The 22,819-nt window shown below is 40.6% G+C and overlaps 1 protein-coding gene across 1 annotated transcript in view; it reads left to right on the top strand.

The window, feature by feature from the left end:
- Window positions 1–418: 418 nt before the first annotated feature.
- Window positions 419–22,819, top strand: part of GMPS (guanine monophosphate synthase) — a 64,642-nt gene continuing 42,241 nt past the window's right edge. The window contains exon 1 of the mRNA XM_027875701.1: window positions 419–489. Coding sequence (XP_027731502.1) covers window positions 463–489 — 27 coding nt within the window. The 5' untranslated portion in view covers window positions 419–462. The remainder of the gene's footprint in view (window positions 490–22,819) is intronic.

The raw sequence follows: 22,819 nt of genomic DNA, 5'->3' as shown, positions 1-22,819 counted from the left end.
AGGGGGGAGGAGGAGGGAGGGAGGGAGAGGGGAGGAGGAGGGGCAGGGGGCAGGGGGCAGGGGGGAAGGAGAAAGGGGAGGAGGAGGGGCAGGGGGCAGGGAGAAGGAGAAAGTGGGGGAGGAGGAGGGAGGGAGAGAGAGGGGAGGAGGGGCAGGGGGCAGGAGAGAAGGTGAAAGGGGGGAGGGGGGAGAAGGGAGGGAGGGGGAGGGGAGGAGGAGGAGGAGGGGAGGTGGCCCGGCTGAGCTCGGGCTCCTCCCAGCGGCGGCCCCGGGAGGCGGCGGCGGCTGCGTGCAGGAAGCTCCGCCCCGCTCCCTCCTCCTCCTGCCCCCCTCCCTCCGCCCCTCCCCCTTCCCTTCCTCCAGCCCGCCCCCTCCCGCCGGGGCCCAGAGAGACGCGGACAGAGCGCCGCCGCCGCCGCCCGCCCCTCGCCGTCCGTGCCTCCCGCGCCCGCGCCCGCAACCATGGCTCTATGCAACGGAGATTCCAAGGTCAGTCAGTGGAGCCGCCGCCGTCCTGGGCGCGCGACCCTGGCCCGGGCTTCTCGGGCGGTCGCCGCGGGAGAGTCCCCGGTCGGGGCCTGCCGCACTTCCCGCCGCCGCCGCTTTGTTGGGGCGCGAGTGTGCGCGCGCGCGCGCGTGTGCGTGTGTGTGTGTGTGTGTGTGTGTGAGTGTGTGTGTCCGTGTCCGGACGCGGGGGGTGGGGGGTCGTGCATGGCGCGCGTGCCCTGGGCCCGCGGGGGAAGCGCCCGGTGCCCGGCTGTGGGCGCGCGGCGTGGGGCGGGGGGAGGGGCAGGGCCGCTGTGGGGGGGCCCCGTCCGCGTTGGCCGACGGGGGGGGGGGGGGGGGGGGGGGGCGGCCCCGCCGCTAGCCCCGGCCCACGTGCGGAGCGCCGCCCCGCCCGGGCCCCACGTGGCTGCCCAGCTCCGGCCTGGGCACGTGGGGGCCGGGCCCGGGGAGGGGAGGGGGCCACTCCACTTCCCCGCCTGGCTCGCGCGGGGTGCGCAGAGGAGGAAAGCCCGTGGGGGTCGGATCCCGCGTCCTCCGGGGGCCCCCTTCCCCCATCCCATCCCCCACCCCCACGAATCGCTGGCTCTCTGGTATCACATTCTCTTCCCTCTTCCCCTCCCCCATCGGGTTACCCCGGTCAGACCCCCCCCCACACCCCAGGGGCTGGTTTTGTGGCCTTGCGGGCACCTCGGCCCCCTCCTCTCCGAAGCTGGGCTTATCCACTTGACCTTTCCTCTCGTGCGTTTTCCTCCCTCCGAGGGCCGGAATTTGAACCCCGGCCTGAGAGTTAGTGTTGGGTCGGGTCTGGGCTTCCCGGCCGGGAGGGTCCCTCCCTTCACCCTTGAAACTTCTCAGAGAAGCGGCTCCAGCCGCCGGCTCGGCTTTTCACCCAGCCCGAGCCCAGTGAGCGTTGAACGAGAAGGACGTTTAACTCGTGTGTTGAAACCAAACAGCTGGCGTGTGGTCCTGAAGAAGGCTGCGTGGGCAGCACCTTGAAGCCTCCATAAGTCTGCTTTTTCGTCAGAAAAGACTCGGGGTCAAATCCCGCCATGTGTCCTTGCTCCCTGGTCGGCACGGCCAGTCACGTAACTTACTTGACCTTAGTTTGCTCATCAGTAATATGGGGAGAATAGCGATCGGTAGTACATGCTTCCTAAAGTTATAACATGGGATTATAGATGTGAGGTCATAGAGGCCAAATCCTTCATTTTACGGAATTGGGGTTCCTGCAAAGTACAGCTTTCGAGGGAGCATTTGAACGGAAGCCGTCTGACTCCAGAGCCAGTGCAGAGAATGTTCCTAAATTGCTTTGCAAACCTTAAACATCACGTTATTATTATTTCCATAGGTTTAATGAACAAGAAAAATTTTAAGATCCAATTTATATTCCAATTAATTTCAGTGAGAATTTGGGTGCATATAAGTCATCTATAATTAAAGAGGAATCTTTGTGCTCCAGACCTGGAGGTTTGCCTTCATCATCGGAATGAATGTTGTTAGTTTAATTTAACTTCCAAAACTCCCCCTCAAAAACTTGTAACCCTTTTGCTTCCTGTTTGGTCAGGGATCCCTTCTGGAGATTTATGGCATTTGAGTATGGTCAGACAAGGCTTGATCAGGAGGAGGTGTGGACGGGTCGTAGTTTGTTATTGATGTGCCTTGGAAGGTTTGCAAAGTGCTAGGAGAAGTAATGCAGGCAGAGTTTTGCCCTGATTTTTACAAATAAGCCAACTGAGGATCTGAGAGGGGAAATGATTAGGGCCTGTAGATTTATAGCTGGAAGGGGTTTTAGTGACCATCTAGTTCAACCCCTTCATTTTACAAACGAGGAAGTCAAGTCCAGAGGTTTAGTGACTTTTCTAGGATCAAGCTGGGAGCGTCAGAAGGTAGAATTTGAACCCCAGTCCCATGACTTCAAATCCATTGTGTTCTGTCCACTGTGTGTTTAATGTGCAGATCACACAACCAGGAAATCATTTAAGGGGGCTTCCAGCCTAGCCCTCCTGACTCCAGGTGCTGTTGTGTTCACTGCCTCACCTGCTGCTAAGGGAATATGAGTTTTAAACATTGAAGAATCCAATAATTCAATAATTTTGAAATAGTTGTGTCCCAGTTTAATTGTTCGTTTCTCTACATTAAAGACATTTGTTGCCTTACGGTATTATTAAAACCTGGTTTTACTGATAGATAGGATTTTAAATTATTTGGGGCTGGGTGGACAAAGCTTATTATTAAACAAGTCTTAGATGTTGTAATGGGAGCTCACTGGCCTACCGTTGCCTTCCCCCCCAACCCCAAAAGTGAACTGTCATTACTAACTCATTTCAGCTTTGTGCTCCTTAAAGTTGTGTCACTTAAGTCACATTTAAAATGCCTGTTTTTAAAAATTATTCAAAGGAAATTGATGTTGAAGTCTTTTGTATAATAACCCATAGTGTTTTTTTTTTAAATCACTATTTTAAACCAGGACACTTTTATTACATAAATTCCATAGAGCTTGAAGGGATGTTAAAATTTCACTTTTTTTGTTGATTTAAACAAGCTAGAACTATAAATAAAACACTTATGTGTTTACTATGTGCCAGGCATATGGGGGTGGTGGCACACACCAGCAGTAAGCGATCTTTTCTCTTGGGGAGGCTGAGTCTGGTGGATTGCTTGAGCTGTGCTAAAATGGGGTGACTGTTGAACGTGAGACTAGAGTGATGAACCCCCTGGAGGAGTAGGGTGCCACTAGGCTGCCTAAAGCTCAGATCAGAAACAGCAGGTCAGGGCTTCTCCATTGATTTGCAGTGTGATGGGCCTGTGTGAGTTGGCTGTTTTTTTCTCTTTGGGTAAGCCAGGGATTTCCAGTCTCAAATTAAACCAAGATAAAACACTCACGTTCTAGATACTGTCAGAAATGATCTTGGCATGTAATTCAGCCTCTTTTTACAGATGAGGAAACTGAGTTCCAAGGTCTCTCACCACAGAGGTGAGACCTCCATCTTTAAGTTAATGCAGCCATTTAGATTGGGGGAAGTAGTTGGGGTATTTAAGGCTAGAGAGGGTCTGAAATGGTGGGAATCCAGGCAGATCTCTCACTCAGATACAACTGGTGAATTCTCTAAAGGGACTGCTGTTACTAATACAATGACATTTCTGTAAGAGCTTCACTTTGAATTAAAACACAGAATAAAATTCCTAGTTATTCTCATTAAAATCTTTTTTTTTGTTTTTATTATTTATAATTTCCACAAAACTGTTGTTTTAGTAGAAAGATCTTTGGGCTGGGAGTTAAGTGGCCTGGATTCCTTACTTAACTTAGATTGGGTAAATGGACAAGTGGTCCGGTGTCTCTGCCTTATTTGACTTCTGTTCCAGTGGAGATGATTTACTTTACCTCAGAAGAAAGCTATCATTTTGGTATGTCATGTGACGATTCTTGTAGCTTTTTGGATAAAAGGCTTTAGGCCTGTTATGGAATGTGAATATTTTTAAGTGTTTAAATTAAATATTTCTTGTATATATTGCTTATAGGTGAGTGATGACGTGCAAGGTTTTTGAGCTACTTAATTTTGAAATGAAAGGCCAGTTGACCTGGTGGATCAGAGTTGACCTTGGAGGTGGGTTCAGGTGGAGCTTCTGAGACATACTGGTGTGGGATCCTAGTTCCTCACCAGGGGCTTCTTCCTACATTATCACAGGTCTGGTGGGGGAAAAAAGCCTGCAAATTATAAAATAGAAACTTTAAATTATGCTCAGTACCAGGATGTGTAGTATACAGAAACTTATTCTGATCAAATAATAAATGTCGTCAGTTGTATGTCAGAGGTAAGAAGTCCAGATATTATCAAACTCATTTTTATAGAGAAAAAACTGAAACTTGGAGGTTAATTAGGATTTATATGGCTCCTACTATGTGCCAGACACTCTGCTAAGTGCTTTACAAATATTATCTCATTTATCCTCACAACAACTTTGGGAGGGGCTATTGTGATCCCCATTTTATAGTTGAGGAAACTGAGGCAGACAGAGGTTAGTGAATTGCCTAGGGTCACACAGTAAGTGTCTGAGGCTGTGTTTGAACTCAGGTCCTCCTGATTTCAGACCCACAGCTCTGTCCACTTTGGTGCCCCTTAAGTGCCGTAAATGAATGATTCCAAGTAATGTCTCAAAGACTTTTTGCTTTGGTCTTGCCTTATACTTCAATTCCAAGGATTCTTAGGCTGTTATGGTGACTGGAGCATAGTAGATATATAATAAAGGCTAATTGAATTCAGTGTGTCAAAAGACACAGAATATGCTGCTATTGGTTTGCTTTCAGTTGCATTATGTTGCTTTTAGAAAGTTGGAAACTCTGAAAATTCTCCAGGTAACAGGGTTATTATTGAATGAGGAAGACAAACTTGTTACTTAAAGTATTTTTTTAAAGGACAAACGTTTCCTTTTAGGTATTGAAAACTTTTTAAAGAGCCTACTTAATGAAATACAGAGTAATTCCTAACAAAGATTTGGGGGAAACCACGAGGAAATCTTCCTGCTCCTCTAATGGTGTGTGGAATAAACTGTTGTTAGCTTTCCTTAGACCTCTCCATTGATGTGAATCATGATGAATGATTTTAAGGCATTGGAGGCTCCCTCCCCCTAGGGCCTTCTGAGGGTCCCTCTTCCTCCCTTCTTTCCCATCCCTCCCCTCTCCCAAGAAACGCTTGTTTACTTTGGTTCTGATAGACTGGAAAGGGCCTTGGATCGGAGCTAACAAACTGGGGCTTGGGTCTCAGCTCTAATATTTGCCTTGTCTGTGGGAAAATCATTTACCCTCTTGCACTTGTAAAAAAAAAAAAAAAAAAAACCCTGAGAATAATAATTCTTACTCTTCCTACCTTAGTTACTGTCAGGAAAGAACTTTGTAAATAAAGCACTCTATAAATGTGAGCCCTTATCAAGTGAGGAGGCATTTAAGGGCCTGCTGTGTGCCAGGCACTTTGCTAAGTGATATCTGTACAAAGAAAGGCAAAAAACTGTCCCTGCTCTCAGGGTATATGCTAATTCTGTCAAATGAAATACTCTGTTCTTCAAGCATGATATTTAATGGAGTCTAATTTGATTAAAATTCAAAATGGTAAGATTATCTTAATACAAGCAGTGGACCATTCACTTTCATTTGTAAACACTTAATGTCTAGAATCAGCCTCCAGAGTTCATCCTGGTGAGGTCCTGTTAGTAAATAAATCCTCTTGGTTGCAGACAATTCTACCATTTATATTTCTGGTCAATTTCATTTTTTTTTCCTTCATTTTGGTGAGGCATTTGGGGTTAAGTGACTTGCCTAGGGTCATACAGCTAGTAAGTGTTCGGTGTCTGAGTCCGGATTTGAACTCAGGTCCTCCTGCCTCTAGGACCAGCTGTATCCACAGGGTCACCTAGCTGCCTCAGTTTCGTTTGTTTTTATGTCTGTATGTGTGTTGTGTCATTGGTTTGTGGTAGCAAGAAAGATTTAAGATAAGTCCATAAGTAATTTATCTTCCCCCAGCTACTGAAATGGCACCAAGAAGTTTAACTTGGGATAGTTTGACCTGTTTTTCTTCTTAAAATCAAGCAAGTGTTGTTGGAACTGCAGTGATCTCTACTCCTCGATTGCATTTCTCCTTCATATTTCCAGCTGTATAGCATTTAAAATGCTCCATTTGCCTCATCTCTTGGGAAGTGAAGTCTCCACCAAAGCCTTGGAGGATTTCCCTTTATGCATATACAGCATGTTTTGTAGGATAGAAAAGTGAATTCAAAATCTTGGTGGAGGCCACACATTCCAGTCCATACCCGAATCTGTTGTCTGCCAGCCTCCAGGACACTCCTTTTTTTCTCAGTGAGATTAATGCCTGGTTCACAGTCTTTTTGTCTTCCACAGCTCCTGACCTTTTAACGGATATGTTAGAACACCCTGATTTCACAGTTCAGTGTGATCATTTCCCATGACCTGCTCCTCTTTTCCACCTCAGCCACACACAGCCACGCTCACACCCACCCTTGATTTTTCCATCACCCACTAGTGGCGTTGCTTCTGTGTTCGTAAACTCGCTTTGGCATTTCGTCCGTCCTCCTGCCTTGCAGCCCCAAGCCTTGTTCCTTGTCCACACTTTGACCTCCAGTTCCTCTTCCCTGAGTCAGCCTTCTGTTGGCTACGCCCTTGACTGTTTGGTGAACTAGCTCAATCTCAAGCTGTCCTGGACTCCCTTACCTGCTTTTATATTGCTTATCTTGCCCAGCCGGTCTCTGCCCTTGGATCACTCCCATCAGCTCCTGCCCTCACTCCTACACAAGTGCTGAATGAAGCTGGAGAAAAGGCATTAAGTCACGTGGACTGGGTCCTCCAGAAATTGATGTTCCACAGCCTCGCCTGGGCTCTCACCGTGGCAAGACAGTCCTTGTACACCTTATCCCAGTGGCTTTTCCAAGTGTTTGCTTTCCTGCTAAAATCTCCTGTGGCTCATCTGAGAATCTTGCTTCATAGTTTATTGGGGAAAAAACGAGACCAATTCATTTTGAGCTCCCTCTTTTCATTTCTTCCTCATCTCATCTCACTTTTAAGCCTTCAGAGCCGTGTCTCCCATGATGAGCTGGCCCATTTCCTTGCCAAGGCAAATACTTCTGTATGCGTGAGTAATCTCATTCTGTCTCATCTTCCCCAGTAGATTCCACCTCCCTCCGGGTTACATTGTATTTACTTTGTAAAGCCCTTCATAGGCACAATCACTTATCCCAATAGATCTTGTTTCTCTGGATAGAATGTAAACTCCTTGAAGACAGGAGATGTTTCTCTTTTTGTTTTGGCATCTCCATTGACTGCCCACACAGTAGATAATTGTTGATGAATCATTTGGACAGCCCTTTCTAATAAGATGCCATAAACATTTAGTCCTGCCCTCTTATGATTTGAATGAAATAGCATGAAAGCTAGACTGATTTTGTTATGTTCTTACTTCTTTCTTCCCAGTACAATAAGAACTCACTCATTTGGAAGAAAACTGCTATATAAGTGAACAGAAGGAAAAAACTAATAAGAACTGTAATTCCCAATAAGATTGTGTGTTTGTGTGTGTATCTCCCTAGTTTGAGACCTTTTCTTTATAGTGCCTAATTGCTGGTCCTGGACACATTTCTTGGAGTACTATGTTGAACCAGGGAAGTAACCTTTGACCCTGGTGGGCTCTGAGGTCCTTATTGCAGTGACTTTCATATACTTACTGAGTGACAGACAAGGAACTTAATGCAGTTAGTGCTACAACTGACTTGAAAAAAAATACTGCGTCGTGCTACTGCCTTAACCAGCACTGAGGATATATTAGGCAAATATGGGCTTTTCAGCTTTAATGGGAATAATGCATAGGAGACCAAGTTAATATTTCATATAAGCTTATGATGGTTACATGATCAGAAAGCCTCTTAATCAGGAGACCACACTGCAAGGGAAGGGAGGAAAGTTTTTGTTGAGTGATACAATCTAGGGCAGTGGGTGTCAAACCCCAGCAGAAATGGGCGTCAGGAAAGCCTACAGAAGGAGCCCTGCAGGCCACAGATAAACTTAGAAAACGACGTATTGATATTGTCTGTTTTATGGTATTTTTCATAATTTTGTTAAATATTTCCCAGTTACATTTCAGTCTAGTTCAGGTGTCTGGTAGTGGTGTGGGCCTCGCTGCCGGTTTGACACCTCAGGGCTAGGTGTCCGTTGGTGTGGATAGCACACACTAACTAACTAGGTGTAAAAGAACTGCTGCTGATTTCTGGAGTGTGAATTCTAACTAGTCGGGTATGAGAAGTGATTGTGAATTCAGTTGAGGCAATTAACTAATTTTTAAAAATGAGGCAGCTTAATATGTGGTAGAAAAGGATCTTCAGAAAGCCACGAGCTCTATCGAGTTTAATAAAAATGATTTTATTACATTATTGGCTTTTCCAGCAAATGAGCTGTGGTTCAGATTTCCTTGACTCTGTCTCCACAGCGTGAAGGTGGTTTTTATGGAGTCCAATAGTATCACTTGTAAAAATGAACTCAAAGTTTATAATATCTGTGAAAGCTTGGCAGTTTTACTGCTTTAACTTATAAGGTATTTTTTTCTTTCCTTTCGAAAAAATTCATAGGTCACTTCTAAGCTGAAGTAGTGTATTAAAGTATTTTCAGGAATACTGACGTTATTAAGACTTGAGAAAGGTGGAATAGAAGCATTTCACAAATTCAGCAGATTTGAGACCAAAAAAATTCCTAAAACCTACATTTAATCTATCTGTAGGTATTGCCCTGTTATATTTAATAATATGCAAGTGTATGGCTGCAGTACAATAATAATAGTAAACAGTTATATAATGCCTACTGTGTGTCCAGTATTTTATAAATATTATCTCTGTTTGATCCTCACAATAACCTTGGGAGGTAGGTGCTGTTATTATTCCCATTTTACAGATGAGGAAATTGAGGTTAAGTGACTTGCTCAGGGTCACACTGCTAGTGTTAGAGGCAGGATTTGAATTTGGGTCTTCCTGACTTTAGGCCCAGTGATTTGTGCACTGTGGTGCCACCTAGTGGTTTGTATCTTACTTTGCAAGATAAATATGCCTATGAATAATTTTCAAGTGAATTTCTTTATTTCAAATCTTGATTTTCTGTTGACTGAAATTGTACTTTTTGAAGGTGATTCTTTAAAAAAAAAAACAACTTGGTTTTCAGATGTAATGCCAAGCAGGAAACTGTTCAGAGTCAGATTTGAAGAAGCATTGATTTTTAGTAGATAGCAAACATTCAGAAAGTTATAATATTAATGCATAGTAATAATGACTATTTTTAACATTTGGCACCAGTATCTCAAAGGTCGAAAGAAAAAAGCCAGTGCCAGCTGCTTAACTGGACTGAAGCTGGTGACCAGTGAGGTCCTGCCACACCTCCTCCCAGGGGGATTCTCCCACCCTTAGCACTTACTAGAAGCTTGAATGGGCTGATCTGAGCTAAGGGAATAAGAAGCTGGGACTTGGAACGTTCTGAATGATCAGATGGGGACAGGGTGTCTTTTACTGAAACCTGAGCCCCTTACACACTGAAAAGGAGCTAAAGGGGTTCTTTAAAGGACTATGTAGCAATCACCTGACTTTAATCCAGCACGACTAAATTTTTATATACAGTAAAAGCTTAATTACTTACAATCTGTAATTAATGGATTTTCCACCATTCAGCTTTTTTGAGAGATAAGAAACAAAGGCTAAAACTGAAAAGGTTTTCTAATTAATCTTTAGTTACCTTGAAAAGTTAATTTAATCAAAATATTCGTTTCCTTAAACATTCTGGTTAATTACTGTATTTAGGTTTTTAAATTTTTTACTGGGGTTTCTTGTTATATACATCTTGAAGAAATATGCAGGTTTTTTTCAAGGTTGCATTTTAAAGCACATAAAATAAGTGGAATGAATTAATAATTTTTTTCTAACTTTAATATATGCAGAGAACTTTTAGGGCTCTGCCCATTAAACTTGACTGAGAATAAGACTGGCAAGTAATTGTAGATGGCTTCCACGGTCGGTTGGTACCCAGAATGGGAATAGTCTGCTCTGCATGCCACCTAGTTGCGTATTTGTGGGCAGCAGGGAAAGAACCAATGACTTGTCCACGTTGAACTCAAACTTGGGTCTTCTGTCTCCTATTCTACTATTTATGCTCTAGCTATGTTCTCCCAATACATATGAAATGATAAGAGAATAAGCCTTTAGGCAATAAAGAATCATTGATTTTTTGTTTTGTTTTGTTTTGTTTCTGGCTAGGCAGTTGGGGTTCAGTGACTCACCCAGGGTCATACAGCTAGTATCAAGTGTCTGAGGCTGGATATGAACTCAGGTCCTCCTGACTGCAGAGCTGGTGCTGTATTCACTGTGCCACCTAGCTGCCCCTAGAACCATTGATCTTTAAAACATTTATTTAATATTTTATTTTCCCCTGATTAAATGTAAAAACACTTTTAAATATTTTTCTTAAAACTTTTGAATTCAAAATTTTCTTCCTCTCCCTCTCCCCCAAATTGAGGTGAGCAGTTTGACATGGGTTATACATGTGCTGTCATGCAAAACATTTCATATTAGTCGTGTTGTGAAAGAAAACACAGACCAAAAAAACCTCAGGCAAAATTAAAAAAAAAAAAGTATACTTTGATCTGCATTCAGACTCTATCAGTACTTTCTCTGGAGGTGGAGTACGTCTTTAGGGATTGTCTTGGATCATTATATTGCTGAGAACAGACAAGTCATTTGCACCTGGTCATCGTATAGTATTGCTGTTACTGTGTACAATGTTCTTCTGGTTTTGCTCACTTCACTTTGCATTGGTTCACATAAATCTTTCCAGGTTTTTCTGAAATCATCTTGCTCGTCATTTCTTATTGTATGATAGCATTCCATCACAATCATATACCATATCTTGTTTAACCATTCCCCAATTGATGGGCAGTGCACTCAATTTCCAATTCTTTACCACCACTAAAAGACCTGCTGTATATATTTTTGTCCTTTTTCTTTTTCTTTTTTGTTTCTTTGGGATACAGACCTAGTAATGATGTTGCTGGGTCAAAGGGTATGCATGGTTTGCATAGTTCCGAATTGCTCTACAGTGCATTAGTGTTTCAATTTCCCCACATCACCTCCAGTATTTGTCATTTTCCTTTTCTGTCATATTATCCAATCTGATAGGTGTGGAGGGGTACCTTAAGAGTTGTTTTAATTTATGTTTCTCTAATTAATAGTGATTTAGATCATTTTTCATATGACATAGATAGGTTTGATTAATTTGTCTGAAAACTGCCTGTTCCTATCTTTTGACCTATTTATCAATTGGGGAATGGCTCTTATTTTTATAAATTTGACTCAATTCTCTGAATATTTGAGAAATACTGTTGCTGTTTGTTGCTGCTGCTGAGATACTTACTGTAAAAATTTTTTTCGCAGTTATGATTACTGTGTATTTTCCTCCATTCTATTCTCCTGTTTATCCTATTCTTTCTCCTTTCACCCTGTCCATTCTCAAAAGTGTTTTGCTTCTGACTTTTATTTCCCCCTAATCTGCCCTTCCTTCTGTCAACTCCTCTTCTTCTCTTATCCCCTTCCTCTACTACTTTCTTGTAGGATGTATCACCTATATAATAAATATTACACATTGTTTTCAAAGCTGTCCCCCTTTTCTTTGCTTTCTTGTAGGTTTTCTTTTGTTCTCTGCTGCATACTTGTGACTTTATTTTTTCTCCCTTCCTCCCTCCCCCAAAGACTACAATTAAGCGTGGAGACACACACACACACACACAACCAGCTCATCATTTTCTACCCCACAGCAGTATTCCAACTCAGTCACATTCTATCTGAGAGATTGTCTGTTTTTTCCCAATTTTCTGCATTCCTCCTATCCTTGGCTGCTTGGGTTTTATTTATACAAGAAAATTTTAATTTAAAATAATAAAAATTATCCATTTTACACTTCAGCAGTGATCTGAAAATATAGTTTTAAGGTCTGAGTCTACTGAATCTACTTCCTTTACATCTTTTTCCCTCTGGTTTCTTTGAAGTTCCTGACTTTTTGTTCTTCTAAATGAACTTTGTTATTTTTTCTAACTCAGCAAGATAATTATTTTAGTGTAGGATAAGCTATTTTTTTCTCTCAATTTTAATAGCTTTTAATTTTTTTTTTTTTTTTGGCTAGGCAGTGGGTAAGGGACTTGCCCAGGGTCACACAGCTAGTAAGTGTCAAGTGTCTGAGGTCAAATTTGAATTCAGATCCTCCTGACTCCAAGGCCAGAGGTCTATCCACTGTGCCACTTAGCTGCCCCTAGCTTTTAATTTTTAAGAAACTGTTTCATATAAATTAGTTTAAGAACATGGGTGGGTAGGTAAATTTAGGATAAGATATTTCTCTCTCAAGGGATAATTTTTTAGTAATGGCTCAATTGTTCTTCAGAAGACAGGCTGGCAATGATGTGTAGGATGGGTTGGAAAGAGGCTGGAGTTAGTCTAGGAGTGAGGGATGGTGAAAAGTGATGACTGGCAGTGTGGTGGTCGTGGGCCCAACTCTGAGTGTGGCCTCCACAGAGGAAAAGAGCCCTGGAGAGGCTGTGGAACCCTGGCTTGCAGCCCGGCCCTGCTGGGAGTTTTCTGGGGGTCTCCACCTGTTTTCTCTGCTGTAAATGAAGCTGTTGGGTCAGAAGATCTCTCACGCCTCTTCTAGCTCCCAATCCATGGTCCTGCAAGCTGGGTTAGAATTAGGTGTCAAGATGTTTCTAACTTGACAGAGTTGGGTGACCTGTGTTTTCTTATCTGTAAATGAGAGGGTTTACAAAAGACTTTCTAAGGTCTCTTCTAGCTCTCAGTCCTATTACCAATTATAGTTAGAAATCTTTCCTCTCTACTTCCCATGTGAAAAACCAGGAGGCAGCTCCAGGCAGCCCCTCTTGGCATTCCTGAATGCCTTAATGTGGAAATTCACATTTTACTATCATGGAATTTCTATTGAAAATACCTTTAGTATCATGAGGAAATTTCTGGGTAGTGCCATGATATACATGGTGCTAATGTTTTTAGAATCTTGTTTTAAGGTAACTTCTGTCTGAAAGATTGCTGATTCTCCAAATCAGCATTGATACCAGTGAATTACTAATTTGATATTGATTTAAAGTTTCCTGAACCATGAGCTGCAATAGTCTTATCAAATATATTTATCTTAAAGCTTTATTGTGCTTATTTTTTTCTTGCTATTTTAAATTTTACTTTCAGTAAATAAAAGTTTTATCAAGAGATGCTTACAAAAGGAATAAAAGTGGGATACTGTGAGTGCTCTGGGGACAGCTCCACCACTCTCTGACCAATAGGGTAGGGGCCCTTTCAATTTCTCCCCCAGTCCTTACACTGATTGCTTTTCTTACAAGGGAGGTGGGGTAAAAGGAAAAGGAATCCATCCAGTTTTGCATCTTACTAGTGATAGGTCTTGGCTGTAAGAGATTGGATGGAGGTTGACTTACTCTCGGTTTTTGAATTTTTTGTAGGATTGGCCTAGATAAATTTGAGTATATCCGATTCCCCTGAATGCAGTTGCTCATAATCTGTGCAGGTCACACCTCCTACACTGAAACCTTGACTAGGTTACATGGTTAAAAAGAAATGCAGTTTTATTACATACACACATGAATAAGATAAGACTCTTTCATGATTAAATAACAATAGTTTGTCTATTCCTTCCTATAAATCAGGATTTTCCAGACCATTTTGTGCACTGTATAGCAGTGTCCCAGGAGCATGCGTCAATACTGGTGACATTCTCCCTTCTAAAATAATATGAAATAATGTGGGAAAAAAATGGATGTCAAGGGCAGATTTTCAGCATGAAAATCAGCTTTATATCTCCTGAGATCTTTTATAGCTCCCAGTGTGTTGTGCGTGTGTGTGATTCCTCTGTTTCCTGTTAGAATTTTATCTACAATATAGAGTCTATGCTGTCCTCATTTCCATCCTGTGAATATTACATATTCTACTCCTTGGTTTTAGGACTTGAAGGTTCTTTCCATATATTTGAAACTGCAAACTATTGTGTAGCCAGCACACCATCTTAAATATATTCAGCATCCCCCTAAAGTCCTGTTGGTGTCATGTTTACTTAGAAAACAGTTATTCCCCAGAAAATGAAAGGTAAATTGTTTTCCAGTTATTAAGAATTTTGAATAGGGGGGTTCTTGACTGAAAAGGTTTCTGAGCCCCACAAAGTGGCTCACTTATCTCAAACCATATTGAGTCCAGTAAAGCAGTTGGGACTTTTTCTCCCTCCACCTCCTTCTCTTCCTCTCTGCCTTTGACTCTGTCAGACACCATCTTTTCCATGATACTCTATTCTCTCTAGGATTTCCTGGCACTGCTTCCTCCTGGCTTTCCTCCTACTTGTCCAGCTGCTCCTTCTCTGTTTTCTTTGTTGGATCCTCGGGTTGTACCTAGTGACTTTGGGTATCTCTCAAGGCTCTTTAAGATCCCCGAAGATTCAGTTATCAACTCTATAAAGATTAACTTTATCCAGCTTAAAAGTCTTACATCTTCAGCTTCTTATTGGGCATCCTGACTTGGATGTTTGGAGGGATCTCCCCTAGGAGCAAGAAAGTCAGTAGAGCATGTTTGATTTCCAAGACTCTTCTGGTTTTAGCCTTGAAACTCAGCTCCAGGCTTTGTTAGCTAAGGGCTGACCAATTCTTACAATCCTGGAGCTGGGTTTGACTGGACTAGGTCTAGATCACTCTGTCACTGTTTGGTGATGGAGACATCAGGTCGAACTCTAAGAAGCTCATATTTTATGTCCCTGTAATTTATAGTAACAACAGCTAACATTTATGTAGCACCTACTGCATGACAGCTACTGTGCAAAGCGCCTTACAAATATGACTTCATCTGATCCTCACAACAGCTCTGAGAGGTAGGTGCAATTATTATCCCCAATTTATAATTGAGGAAATTGAAGCAAACAGAAGTTAAGAGATTAGCCAAGGTCACACAGCTAGGAAGTGTCTGAATCCGGATTTGAACTCAGGTCTTCCTGAAGCCAGGCCCAGCACTCTATCCACTGCACCAGCTAGCTGACCTATAATTCATATGGCTGTTGGTTTTTTAAATTGCTCCTCAGCAAAGATTAAGCAATTAAGTAATAAAAGTAATAAGGCTTATAGGGGGAATGATCATAGAAGGTTAATGTGTCTACTAGGAGTTTAATAAACATTAAAAAAAATTTGATGTCTCTAGTTTGTTAACAGGCATGTTTGTATATTCTGAGTGAATCGTGCCAGTATGTTGTGTTCACGGTTAATAATTTAGTTTTTATTCTCCACCATAACATACTGTCATAGTTTTATATGTCTGGGGATTCTGGTCTGAATTGCATGACTTGGATTGTTGTGCATATGAAAGCAGTTAACATATCAAGCAAAGGAAATGATTATTTATGTTTATTTTATTTGCATAATTTCCTTCCTTTCTCCTTAGTATTATTCCAAAATAGAATGAAGCCTAAGATTATGTGAACATCTGAATCCCAGTTTTAACCATAACCCTCAACTTAGAGAAAATAAGTGATAAATATAAACATTTCAATGAAGAATTCCTTTGGAGTTTCTGAAAGTTTTTTATGTATGATAATATGCGTATGAGAGGGTCAGGGAGGATCTGGCAGGAGGGATCCAGGGCGAAGTACTTGGATATGATCAGTCTGCCAGTAAGCATTTATTAAGCACCTGTTGTATGCCAGGCCATGTGCTGGGTTCTGGGTATACCAGGATAAAGCATGAAGCAGTCCCAGCATTTGGGCCAGAAGCCTACCTGTTGGTGCTCTAGGCCTGGGCCACCAAGCTGCCTGCATTCTGAGGGGAGAGACCATAGGGATATATAGAGGTATAAAGAGAATAAATGCAGGTAGCTACAAAGTAATTAGATGATAGTTTGAGGGGGAGAACCTGACCAATTGAGGGGTTCAAGATTTCAGATCTGGGGCTTCCTTTCCTTTTGCATTTCTTTTTCTTTTTTTCTTTTTTTTGTTTTTTGTAAATTTTCAAAATTAAACTTAAATATAAAATGAGAAAAGACATTGCCACATACACAGCAGACCATAAGAGAGGATTCAGTGATTCAATATGAAACAATATACCTCCATTGCAAAAAAACCCATATGAAAAATACATGTTGCTTTAAAAAATGCCCAGCTTTTTTTTTTTTTTAGCGCTTCCTTGTTGGTTTTCTTTCGTTCTCTGTTGTGTATTTTTTACTTTATTTTTTCCCCCTTCCTCCCCCCATCATCCTAAGAAGGCTATAATTAAGCATGGAGATACATGCATATATCTATAAACATATACATATACACCCATATATACTCATACACATATATGTAAGAGCATCCTATGCTTATTTCCTCCTATCATCTATTTCTCTGAAGGTAGATAGCATCTTCCTTCATAAGTCCAACTCTTTCTATGTTTTTCTAAGTCAACCAGCTCATTTCCTACAGCATAGCAATATTCCAACCCAATTACATCCTATCTGAGAGATTGTCTATGAAAGTTTTTCCCCCCAATTTTCTGTATTCCTTTTATTCTTGGCTACATGGGCTTTATTCATACAAGAAAATTTTAATCTAAAATGATTGAAATTATCCTTTTTACCCTTCATTTTTTAAAATTAATTTATTTTGATTTATCAACAATCACTTCCATATGCTTTTGAGTTTAAAATTTTTCTCTTCCTTCCTCCCCACCACCCTCTCCAAGATGGTGCGCAATCTGATATAGGCTATACATATACATTCCTATTAAATATATTTTTACATTAGTGATGTTGTAAGTAAGAATTAGAACCAACAGGAGGCATCACCAGAAAGAGGAAACAAAACTCAACAGAAGAAAAAAAAATAGCACATAGTATGCTTCGATCTGCATTCAAACTCCATAGTTCTTTCTTTGGATGTGGATAGCGTTTTCCATCATGAGGCCTTTGGAGATGTCTTAGATCCTTGTATTGCTGGGAAGGGTTAAGTTTATCAATATTAATCATCGCACAACATGGCTGTTATTGTGTACAACGTTCTCTTGGTTCTGCTCATTTCACTCAGCATCAGATCATACAAGTCTTTCCAGGTTTTTCTGAAGTTAGCCTGTTCATCATTTCTTATAGCACAATAGTCCTTTTTACCCTTCAACAGTGCTCTTACCTTATAATATATTAGTTTAAGGTCTGATATTGCTGAATCTACTTCCTTTATATCTTTTTCCCCTGGTTTCTTTTAAGTTCCTGACCTTTTTTCCTTCCAAATGAACTTTGTTATTATTTTTTCTAACTTATAATTTTTTTTTTAGGTAATTTAATTGGGGTGACATTGAATAAATAGATTAGATACATTTTTCATTTTAAAAATTATATTGGCTTTACCGACCCATGAACAATAAATATTACTTCAGTTATTTAGATCTGAGTGTATTTGTCTAAAAAGTGTTTTATGTTTATATTCATGTAGTTCCAGCATCTATTTTGGTAGGTATATGCTCAGGTATTTTATACTGTCTAGGTTTTTTAAATGGTCTAAAACAATACTGAATATTGCTGACACATAGCGTCAGTGTTATTTCTGATTAAATCTATTTTAACTTTAACTTTGAGATCACGATTACTATCTGATATTTTTTACATACTAAATTCCACTTCTGCCTTTTAGTTTATGTTTGTTTGTCTCTCGTTTTTATTGTATCCTGAAAGCAACATATTGTTGGATTGAAATTTTTAGTCTACTTTCCATTTTCATTTTATGGATTAATTCATCCCATTCACATTCTAAGCCACAATTACTTGTTATGTATTTTCCTCCTTTCTGTTTTTCCACATTGTCCTTCTCTCCCTATTCCTATCCCTTCTCACTCCTCTGCTTTACTACTCCCTCCTACCTTGTTCTCCTATTCCTTAACCTACCCTCCCCCTAAGAGTTCTTCCATTATCCTCTCCCTCTGCCCTATTCCCTTGCCCTCTTATTTCTTTCTGAATTTAGAAAACTTTTAATACCCTTCTAGATATATATGTTGTTCCCTCTTTAACCCATTGCTAATGAGAGTAAGGTTCTAGCACTACCCACCCTTCCCCCCACTAACTTGTTCTGTATTAATTTTTCCTTGTATACCTCATATAGAGATAATTACTCCTTTTTATCTCTCCCTACACATTTTATTTTTTTTTAAAATCACCCCATCATACTCAGCTTAGCCCATGCCTTTCTTTTAAACTACTCAAATAATGACAGTCTTAAAAGTATTGCTAATATTTTCACATATAAGAAGTAAATAATTTGACCTTATTGAATCCTTTATAATTGGTCTTTAATGTCTACCTTATATTTCTCCTGGATGTTATATGTTGAATTTTACCTTAAGTTCTGGGGTTTTGTCACAAAAACCTGAAAGTCTTTGAGTTTGTTAAATGTCTTTTTTTTTTTTTTTCCATTCACGATTGTGCTTAACTGCTGGGTAAGTTATCTTTTGTCATGACCCTAGTTCTTTCGCTCTACAGAATATAGTATCCAAGACCTATGGTCCTTCAATGTAGTAGCTGCTACGACTTGTGTAATCCTTATTGTAGTTCCATGACATTAAAATTTTTTTCTTGTTTTTTCCAATATTTTCTTTCCCCTTTAACCAAATTTGAAATACAAAAGGAGAGAGGATGCTGGGAAGATGGTGGAATAGGTCAGAAAACTTTCAGCTCTCCAAATTTCCTCCACAAAAAAAAACCCCCGAAAAAACGAACATTGCCTCCGAGCAGCAGAAATACACACAAAGTAAAGCAGAAATCCTCCTAAGACAATATGAGAAGACCCCAGGAACACCAGACCTCCTGGGGTGGAGGTTTGGCTTCAGTGAAGTACACATACGGCAGAATCAACAAACAGTGAGCCCTGAGGGCAGCTGGGTAGAGAAGCAGTCTCAGACTTGAAAGAAGCTTTGCAGGCTGTGTGGGAGTCTGATGTCTGAGGAGAAGATTGAAGGACCATCCACTGTCCAGGGATGCTAAGCACAGCTGTACTGACCAGATGCTTCCAGGCTGCAGGGAGAAAGCACTAGCACACACCTGCTGCTGAGTGAGTGCCAAAGGGGCAGGGACCCTGCTGGCTGTGGACACTTGCAGGAGAGCAGAGTCCCTGGTTTCAGTTCCAGGGTAGACAGGACAGCTGCAGTTTGTAGCCACCTGAGGGACCTCACGGAATAAGATCATTTGTGGGACAGGGTGGCAGGGGGCTCTAGCTGTGGTGTAGGAGTGGAGAGGAGAGCCCAAGTTTGGGTCACGAGACCGGCCTCAGAAACTAACAGTGAGAAGAACCTGAGGCTTGGGGCGTCATTCCCCATACCTCGGGAAAACAACTTGATTACACTAATAGCCACTTAAAAAAAAAAAACAAAAATAAATAAATAAAAATGAGTGAGCAAAGGAGAAAGAACCTAACCACAGCTAGCTACTCTGGGGACAGAGAAGATCTGAGTTCATAATGAGAGGAAGATAATGGAATTTTTAAAAGCCACTCCTTATTCAATGAGAAATGTCAAATGATCTCAAACACAAAGAGTTCTTGGAAGAACTTAAGAAGGACTTTAAAAATCAAGTAAGAGAGGGGGCAGCTAGGTGGCATAGTGAATAGAGCACTGGCCCTGGAGTCAGGAGGACCTGAGTTCAAATGTGGCCTCAGACACATAATACTCCCCAGCTGTGTGACTGTGGGCAAGTCACTTAACCCCAATTGCCTCATTAAAAAAAAAAAATCAAATAAGAGAGATCGAGGGAAAAATAGAAAAAAAATAAGAGCAATCCAAGAAAATCAAGAAAATTATGAAAAGAAAATCAACTAACTGGAAATAGAGAAACAAAAAACTTAAGGAAGAATATAACTCCTTGAAAACTAGAATTGGGCAAGGGGAAGCTAATGATGTTCCAAAACACCAAGAAATCACAAAACACAATCAAGAGAATGAAAAAATAGAAGAGAAAATGAAACATCATCAGAAAAACAACCAATCCGGAGAACAGATCAAGGTGAAATAACATAAGAATAATCGGACTACCTGAAAATTGTGATTAAAAAAAGGAATTTTGATATAGTATTACAAGAAACTAACAAAGAAAATTGCCTTGAAGTTCTAGAACAAGAAGGCAAAGCAGAAATGATAATCTAGTATTCCCTTCAAATAGGTACAAAAAGCCACACAACCTAGAACATTCCATGAAGGCCTATCACTGTAAAGTACAGTAATTAGTGTTTACGATAACTTAGAACCATAAAGTAAATGTTCAATGATGATCAGCCTACTTACTCTTTTTGAAAAGGCGGGATAATGCATCAGATATTTTAGACAGGTTCCGTCCAAAATGGCTAAAATAAAACAAGTTATTACTAGAGCTTTAGTGTTCCTTAAAACTTCAGTTAGCCAGAACATTCTTCCTGAGGGATGCAGGTGACTGAAGTCCCACTGCATATCTCCTATCTCCTTCAACTCTGAGGAGAAAATCCAAAAAAATTTTCCTAAACTCTTCTTCCCCTATCTAGCCCTCATCTGCACATACAAAGCTGCCTTTGGACCTGACCACTGGCCAAGGTTTCCAAGTTTCCCAGGCATTTTTCCATCAAGGAATCTTCATGTAAGACTGAGAGAACTTTGAACCTTGGCGCCACAGGGGCCCAGCACATGGATGCTTGCTACAGGCCATGAAGAAAGGATGCATGAGCCAGTCAGCCAGTCAGCCAGCGTTGCCTCTGCTAGGGCCTAAAGCCTCTCTCCTTAATCATTCTGTCTACTTCTCTTCTTTCCACCTTCCCTGAACTGTACATGCACCAAAGGGTATACAGAGTTTTATTTCTCTTTGGGCATAATTCCACATTGCTCTCTGGAATGGTTGGATCAGTTGACAGTTCCCTGAACAGTTTATTCATGTCCCAATTTTTTCACATCCCCTCCAACATTTGTTATTAACCCCTTCTATCATTTTAGCCAATCTAATAGATATGAGATGATATCTCGAAGTTATTTTAATTTTCATTTCTCTAATCAATAATGATTTAGAGCATTTTTTCATATGACTATATATAGCTTTGATTTGGTCATCCCAAAACTATGTGTTCATATTCTTTGACCATTTATCAATTGGGGAATGACTCATATTTTTGCAGATTTGACAAAGTTCATCTTTTTTTTTTAAATAGTAGGGAAATGTTTTATAATCTGCCCCCTGGGACCATAATTGACTATGGCATTTAACCTGTATCATCAAATATTTTAATACTGTTTTTTGTCAATGTTATTGTTATCATTGTGTATATTTTTCTTGTGGTCTGCTGTCTTTGCTCTGTCAGTTCATACAAATGTTTCCAGGAATTTGAATTCCTCATGTTCATTGTTTTTTACAGTGCAGTAATATTCCATTATATTCTTATGCCACAGTTTATCTAGAAAATTCCAATAGATGGACCCACTTCCCCCAGGATTTTTTGTTAGTACAAAAAGTACTTTTATGACTATTGCTGTTCCTTGGAGTTGTATGCTCAGTTAGATGGGATCATTGGGTCAACCCATGCGAATGTTTTAGCAACTTTTTCTCATACTTATATTGTACAGTAGTTGGATACATTCACAGCATAACAAGAGTGTATTAGTGTGCCTGACTGTCTTTTGTCATCTTTGCAGTTTGTTGGGTGTCATTTGAAACTAGAATTTACATTTCTCTCAATTAGTGATTTGGAACATTTTTTTTCAAATGGTTTTTGATCATTTTTTAAAAAATTATTCTTTTGTAACTTCTCTGTTAGGAAACTGTTCTTAGTCTTATATATTTGTATTCCCTTTATGTCTTCAGAGATTTATTAGAAGAGTTTGATGAAAATATTTGCCCCCCTTGGCAGCTTCTCTTCTTATTCTAGGTGCATTGATTTTGTTCCTGCCAAAAAATTTAATTTTATGTAATTAAAATTGTCCTTTGCTTTTATTCCATTTTTGTTTTTTGATTCTTATCAACAGTTGTGAAAGACACTGCCTTCCTTTTTTCATTTTTAAAATGATGTGACTGTTTACATTTTGGGAAGCTAGGTGGCATGGTAGTTAGTTAGAGTACCAGACCTGGAGTCAGAAAGACCTGAGTTCCAATCCATTCTCAGACATTTACTGACTGATCCTGGGCAAGTCACTTAACCTGGTTGGCCTCAATTTCCTCGTCTGTAAAATGAGCGGGAGGAGGAAATGGTAAACCACTCCAGTATTCTTGCCAAGAAAACTCCAAATGGGGTCATGAAGAGTTGGACGTGACTGAAACGATTGAATAACCACAAAACTTACACTTAAGTTGCAACGAATATTTTTAATTCTCCTTTTATAAATGAGCAGACAGATCCAGTGACTCTTCCATGTTGACACCTCTCATAAGTCAAGGAGAGGCAGGAGAGATTCCAGCCCTAGTTTAAGTCCATTTTCTATTCACTATACCAGGCTCTTAAGGGGAAAAAAAAGGGTATATATCATTCTATTAAAACTTTGATCGAGGGTAGAGGCTTAATGGGTTGTACTTCTTGAGGGAGGAAGGGCAATATTGACAGTCCAGCAGTCATAGCTTTTCCTCTGGGTTCTTGAGTTGTCATTTACTCTTGTGTTGAGCCTACATAGGAGGCTAAGAGGAAAATGAAAAACTTTAGTTGTGATTTGGTTTCTTCTGTCTCTACTATGTGTTTTGGTCCTTCTTAGAAAGCCACACCATCTGTCTCATTCAGCTGTAA

Source organism: Vombatus ursinus, unplaced genomic scaffold, assembly GCF_900497805.2.
Source record: "Vombatus ursinus unplaced genomic scaffold, bare-nosed wombat genome assembly UNPS02014810.1, whole genome shotgun sequence".
NCBI lineage: Eukaryota > Metazoa > Chordata > Mammalia > Diprotodontia > Vombatidae > Vombatus > Vombatus ursinus.
Note: the sequence above shows the minus strand (reverse complement) of the source record. Positions and strands in the feature narration are given on the sequence as shown.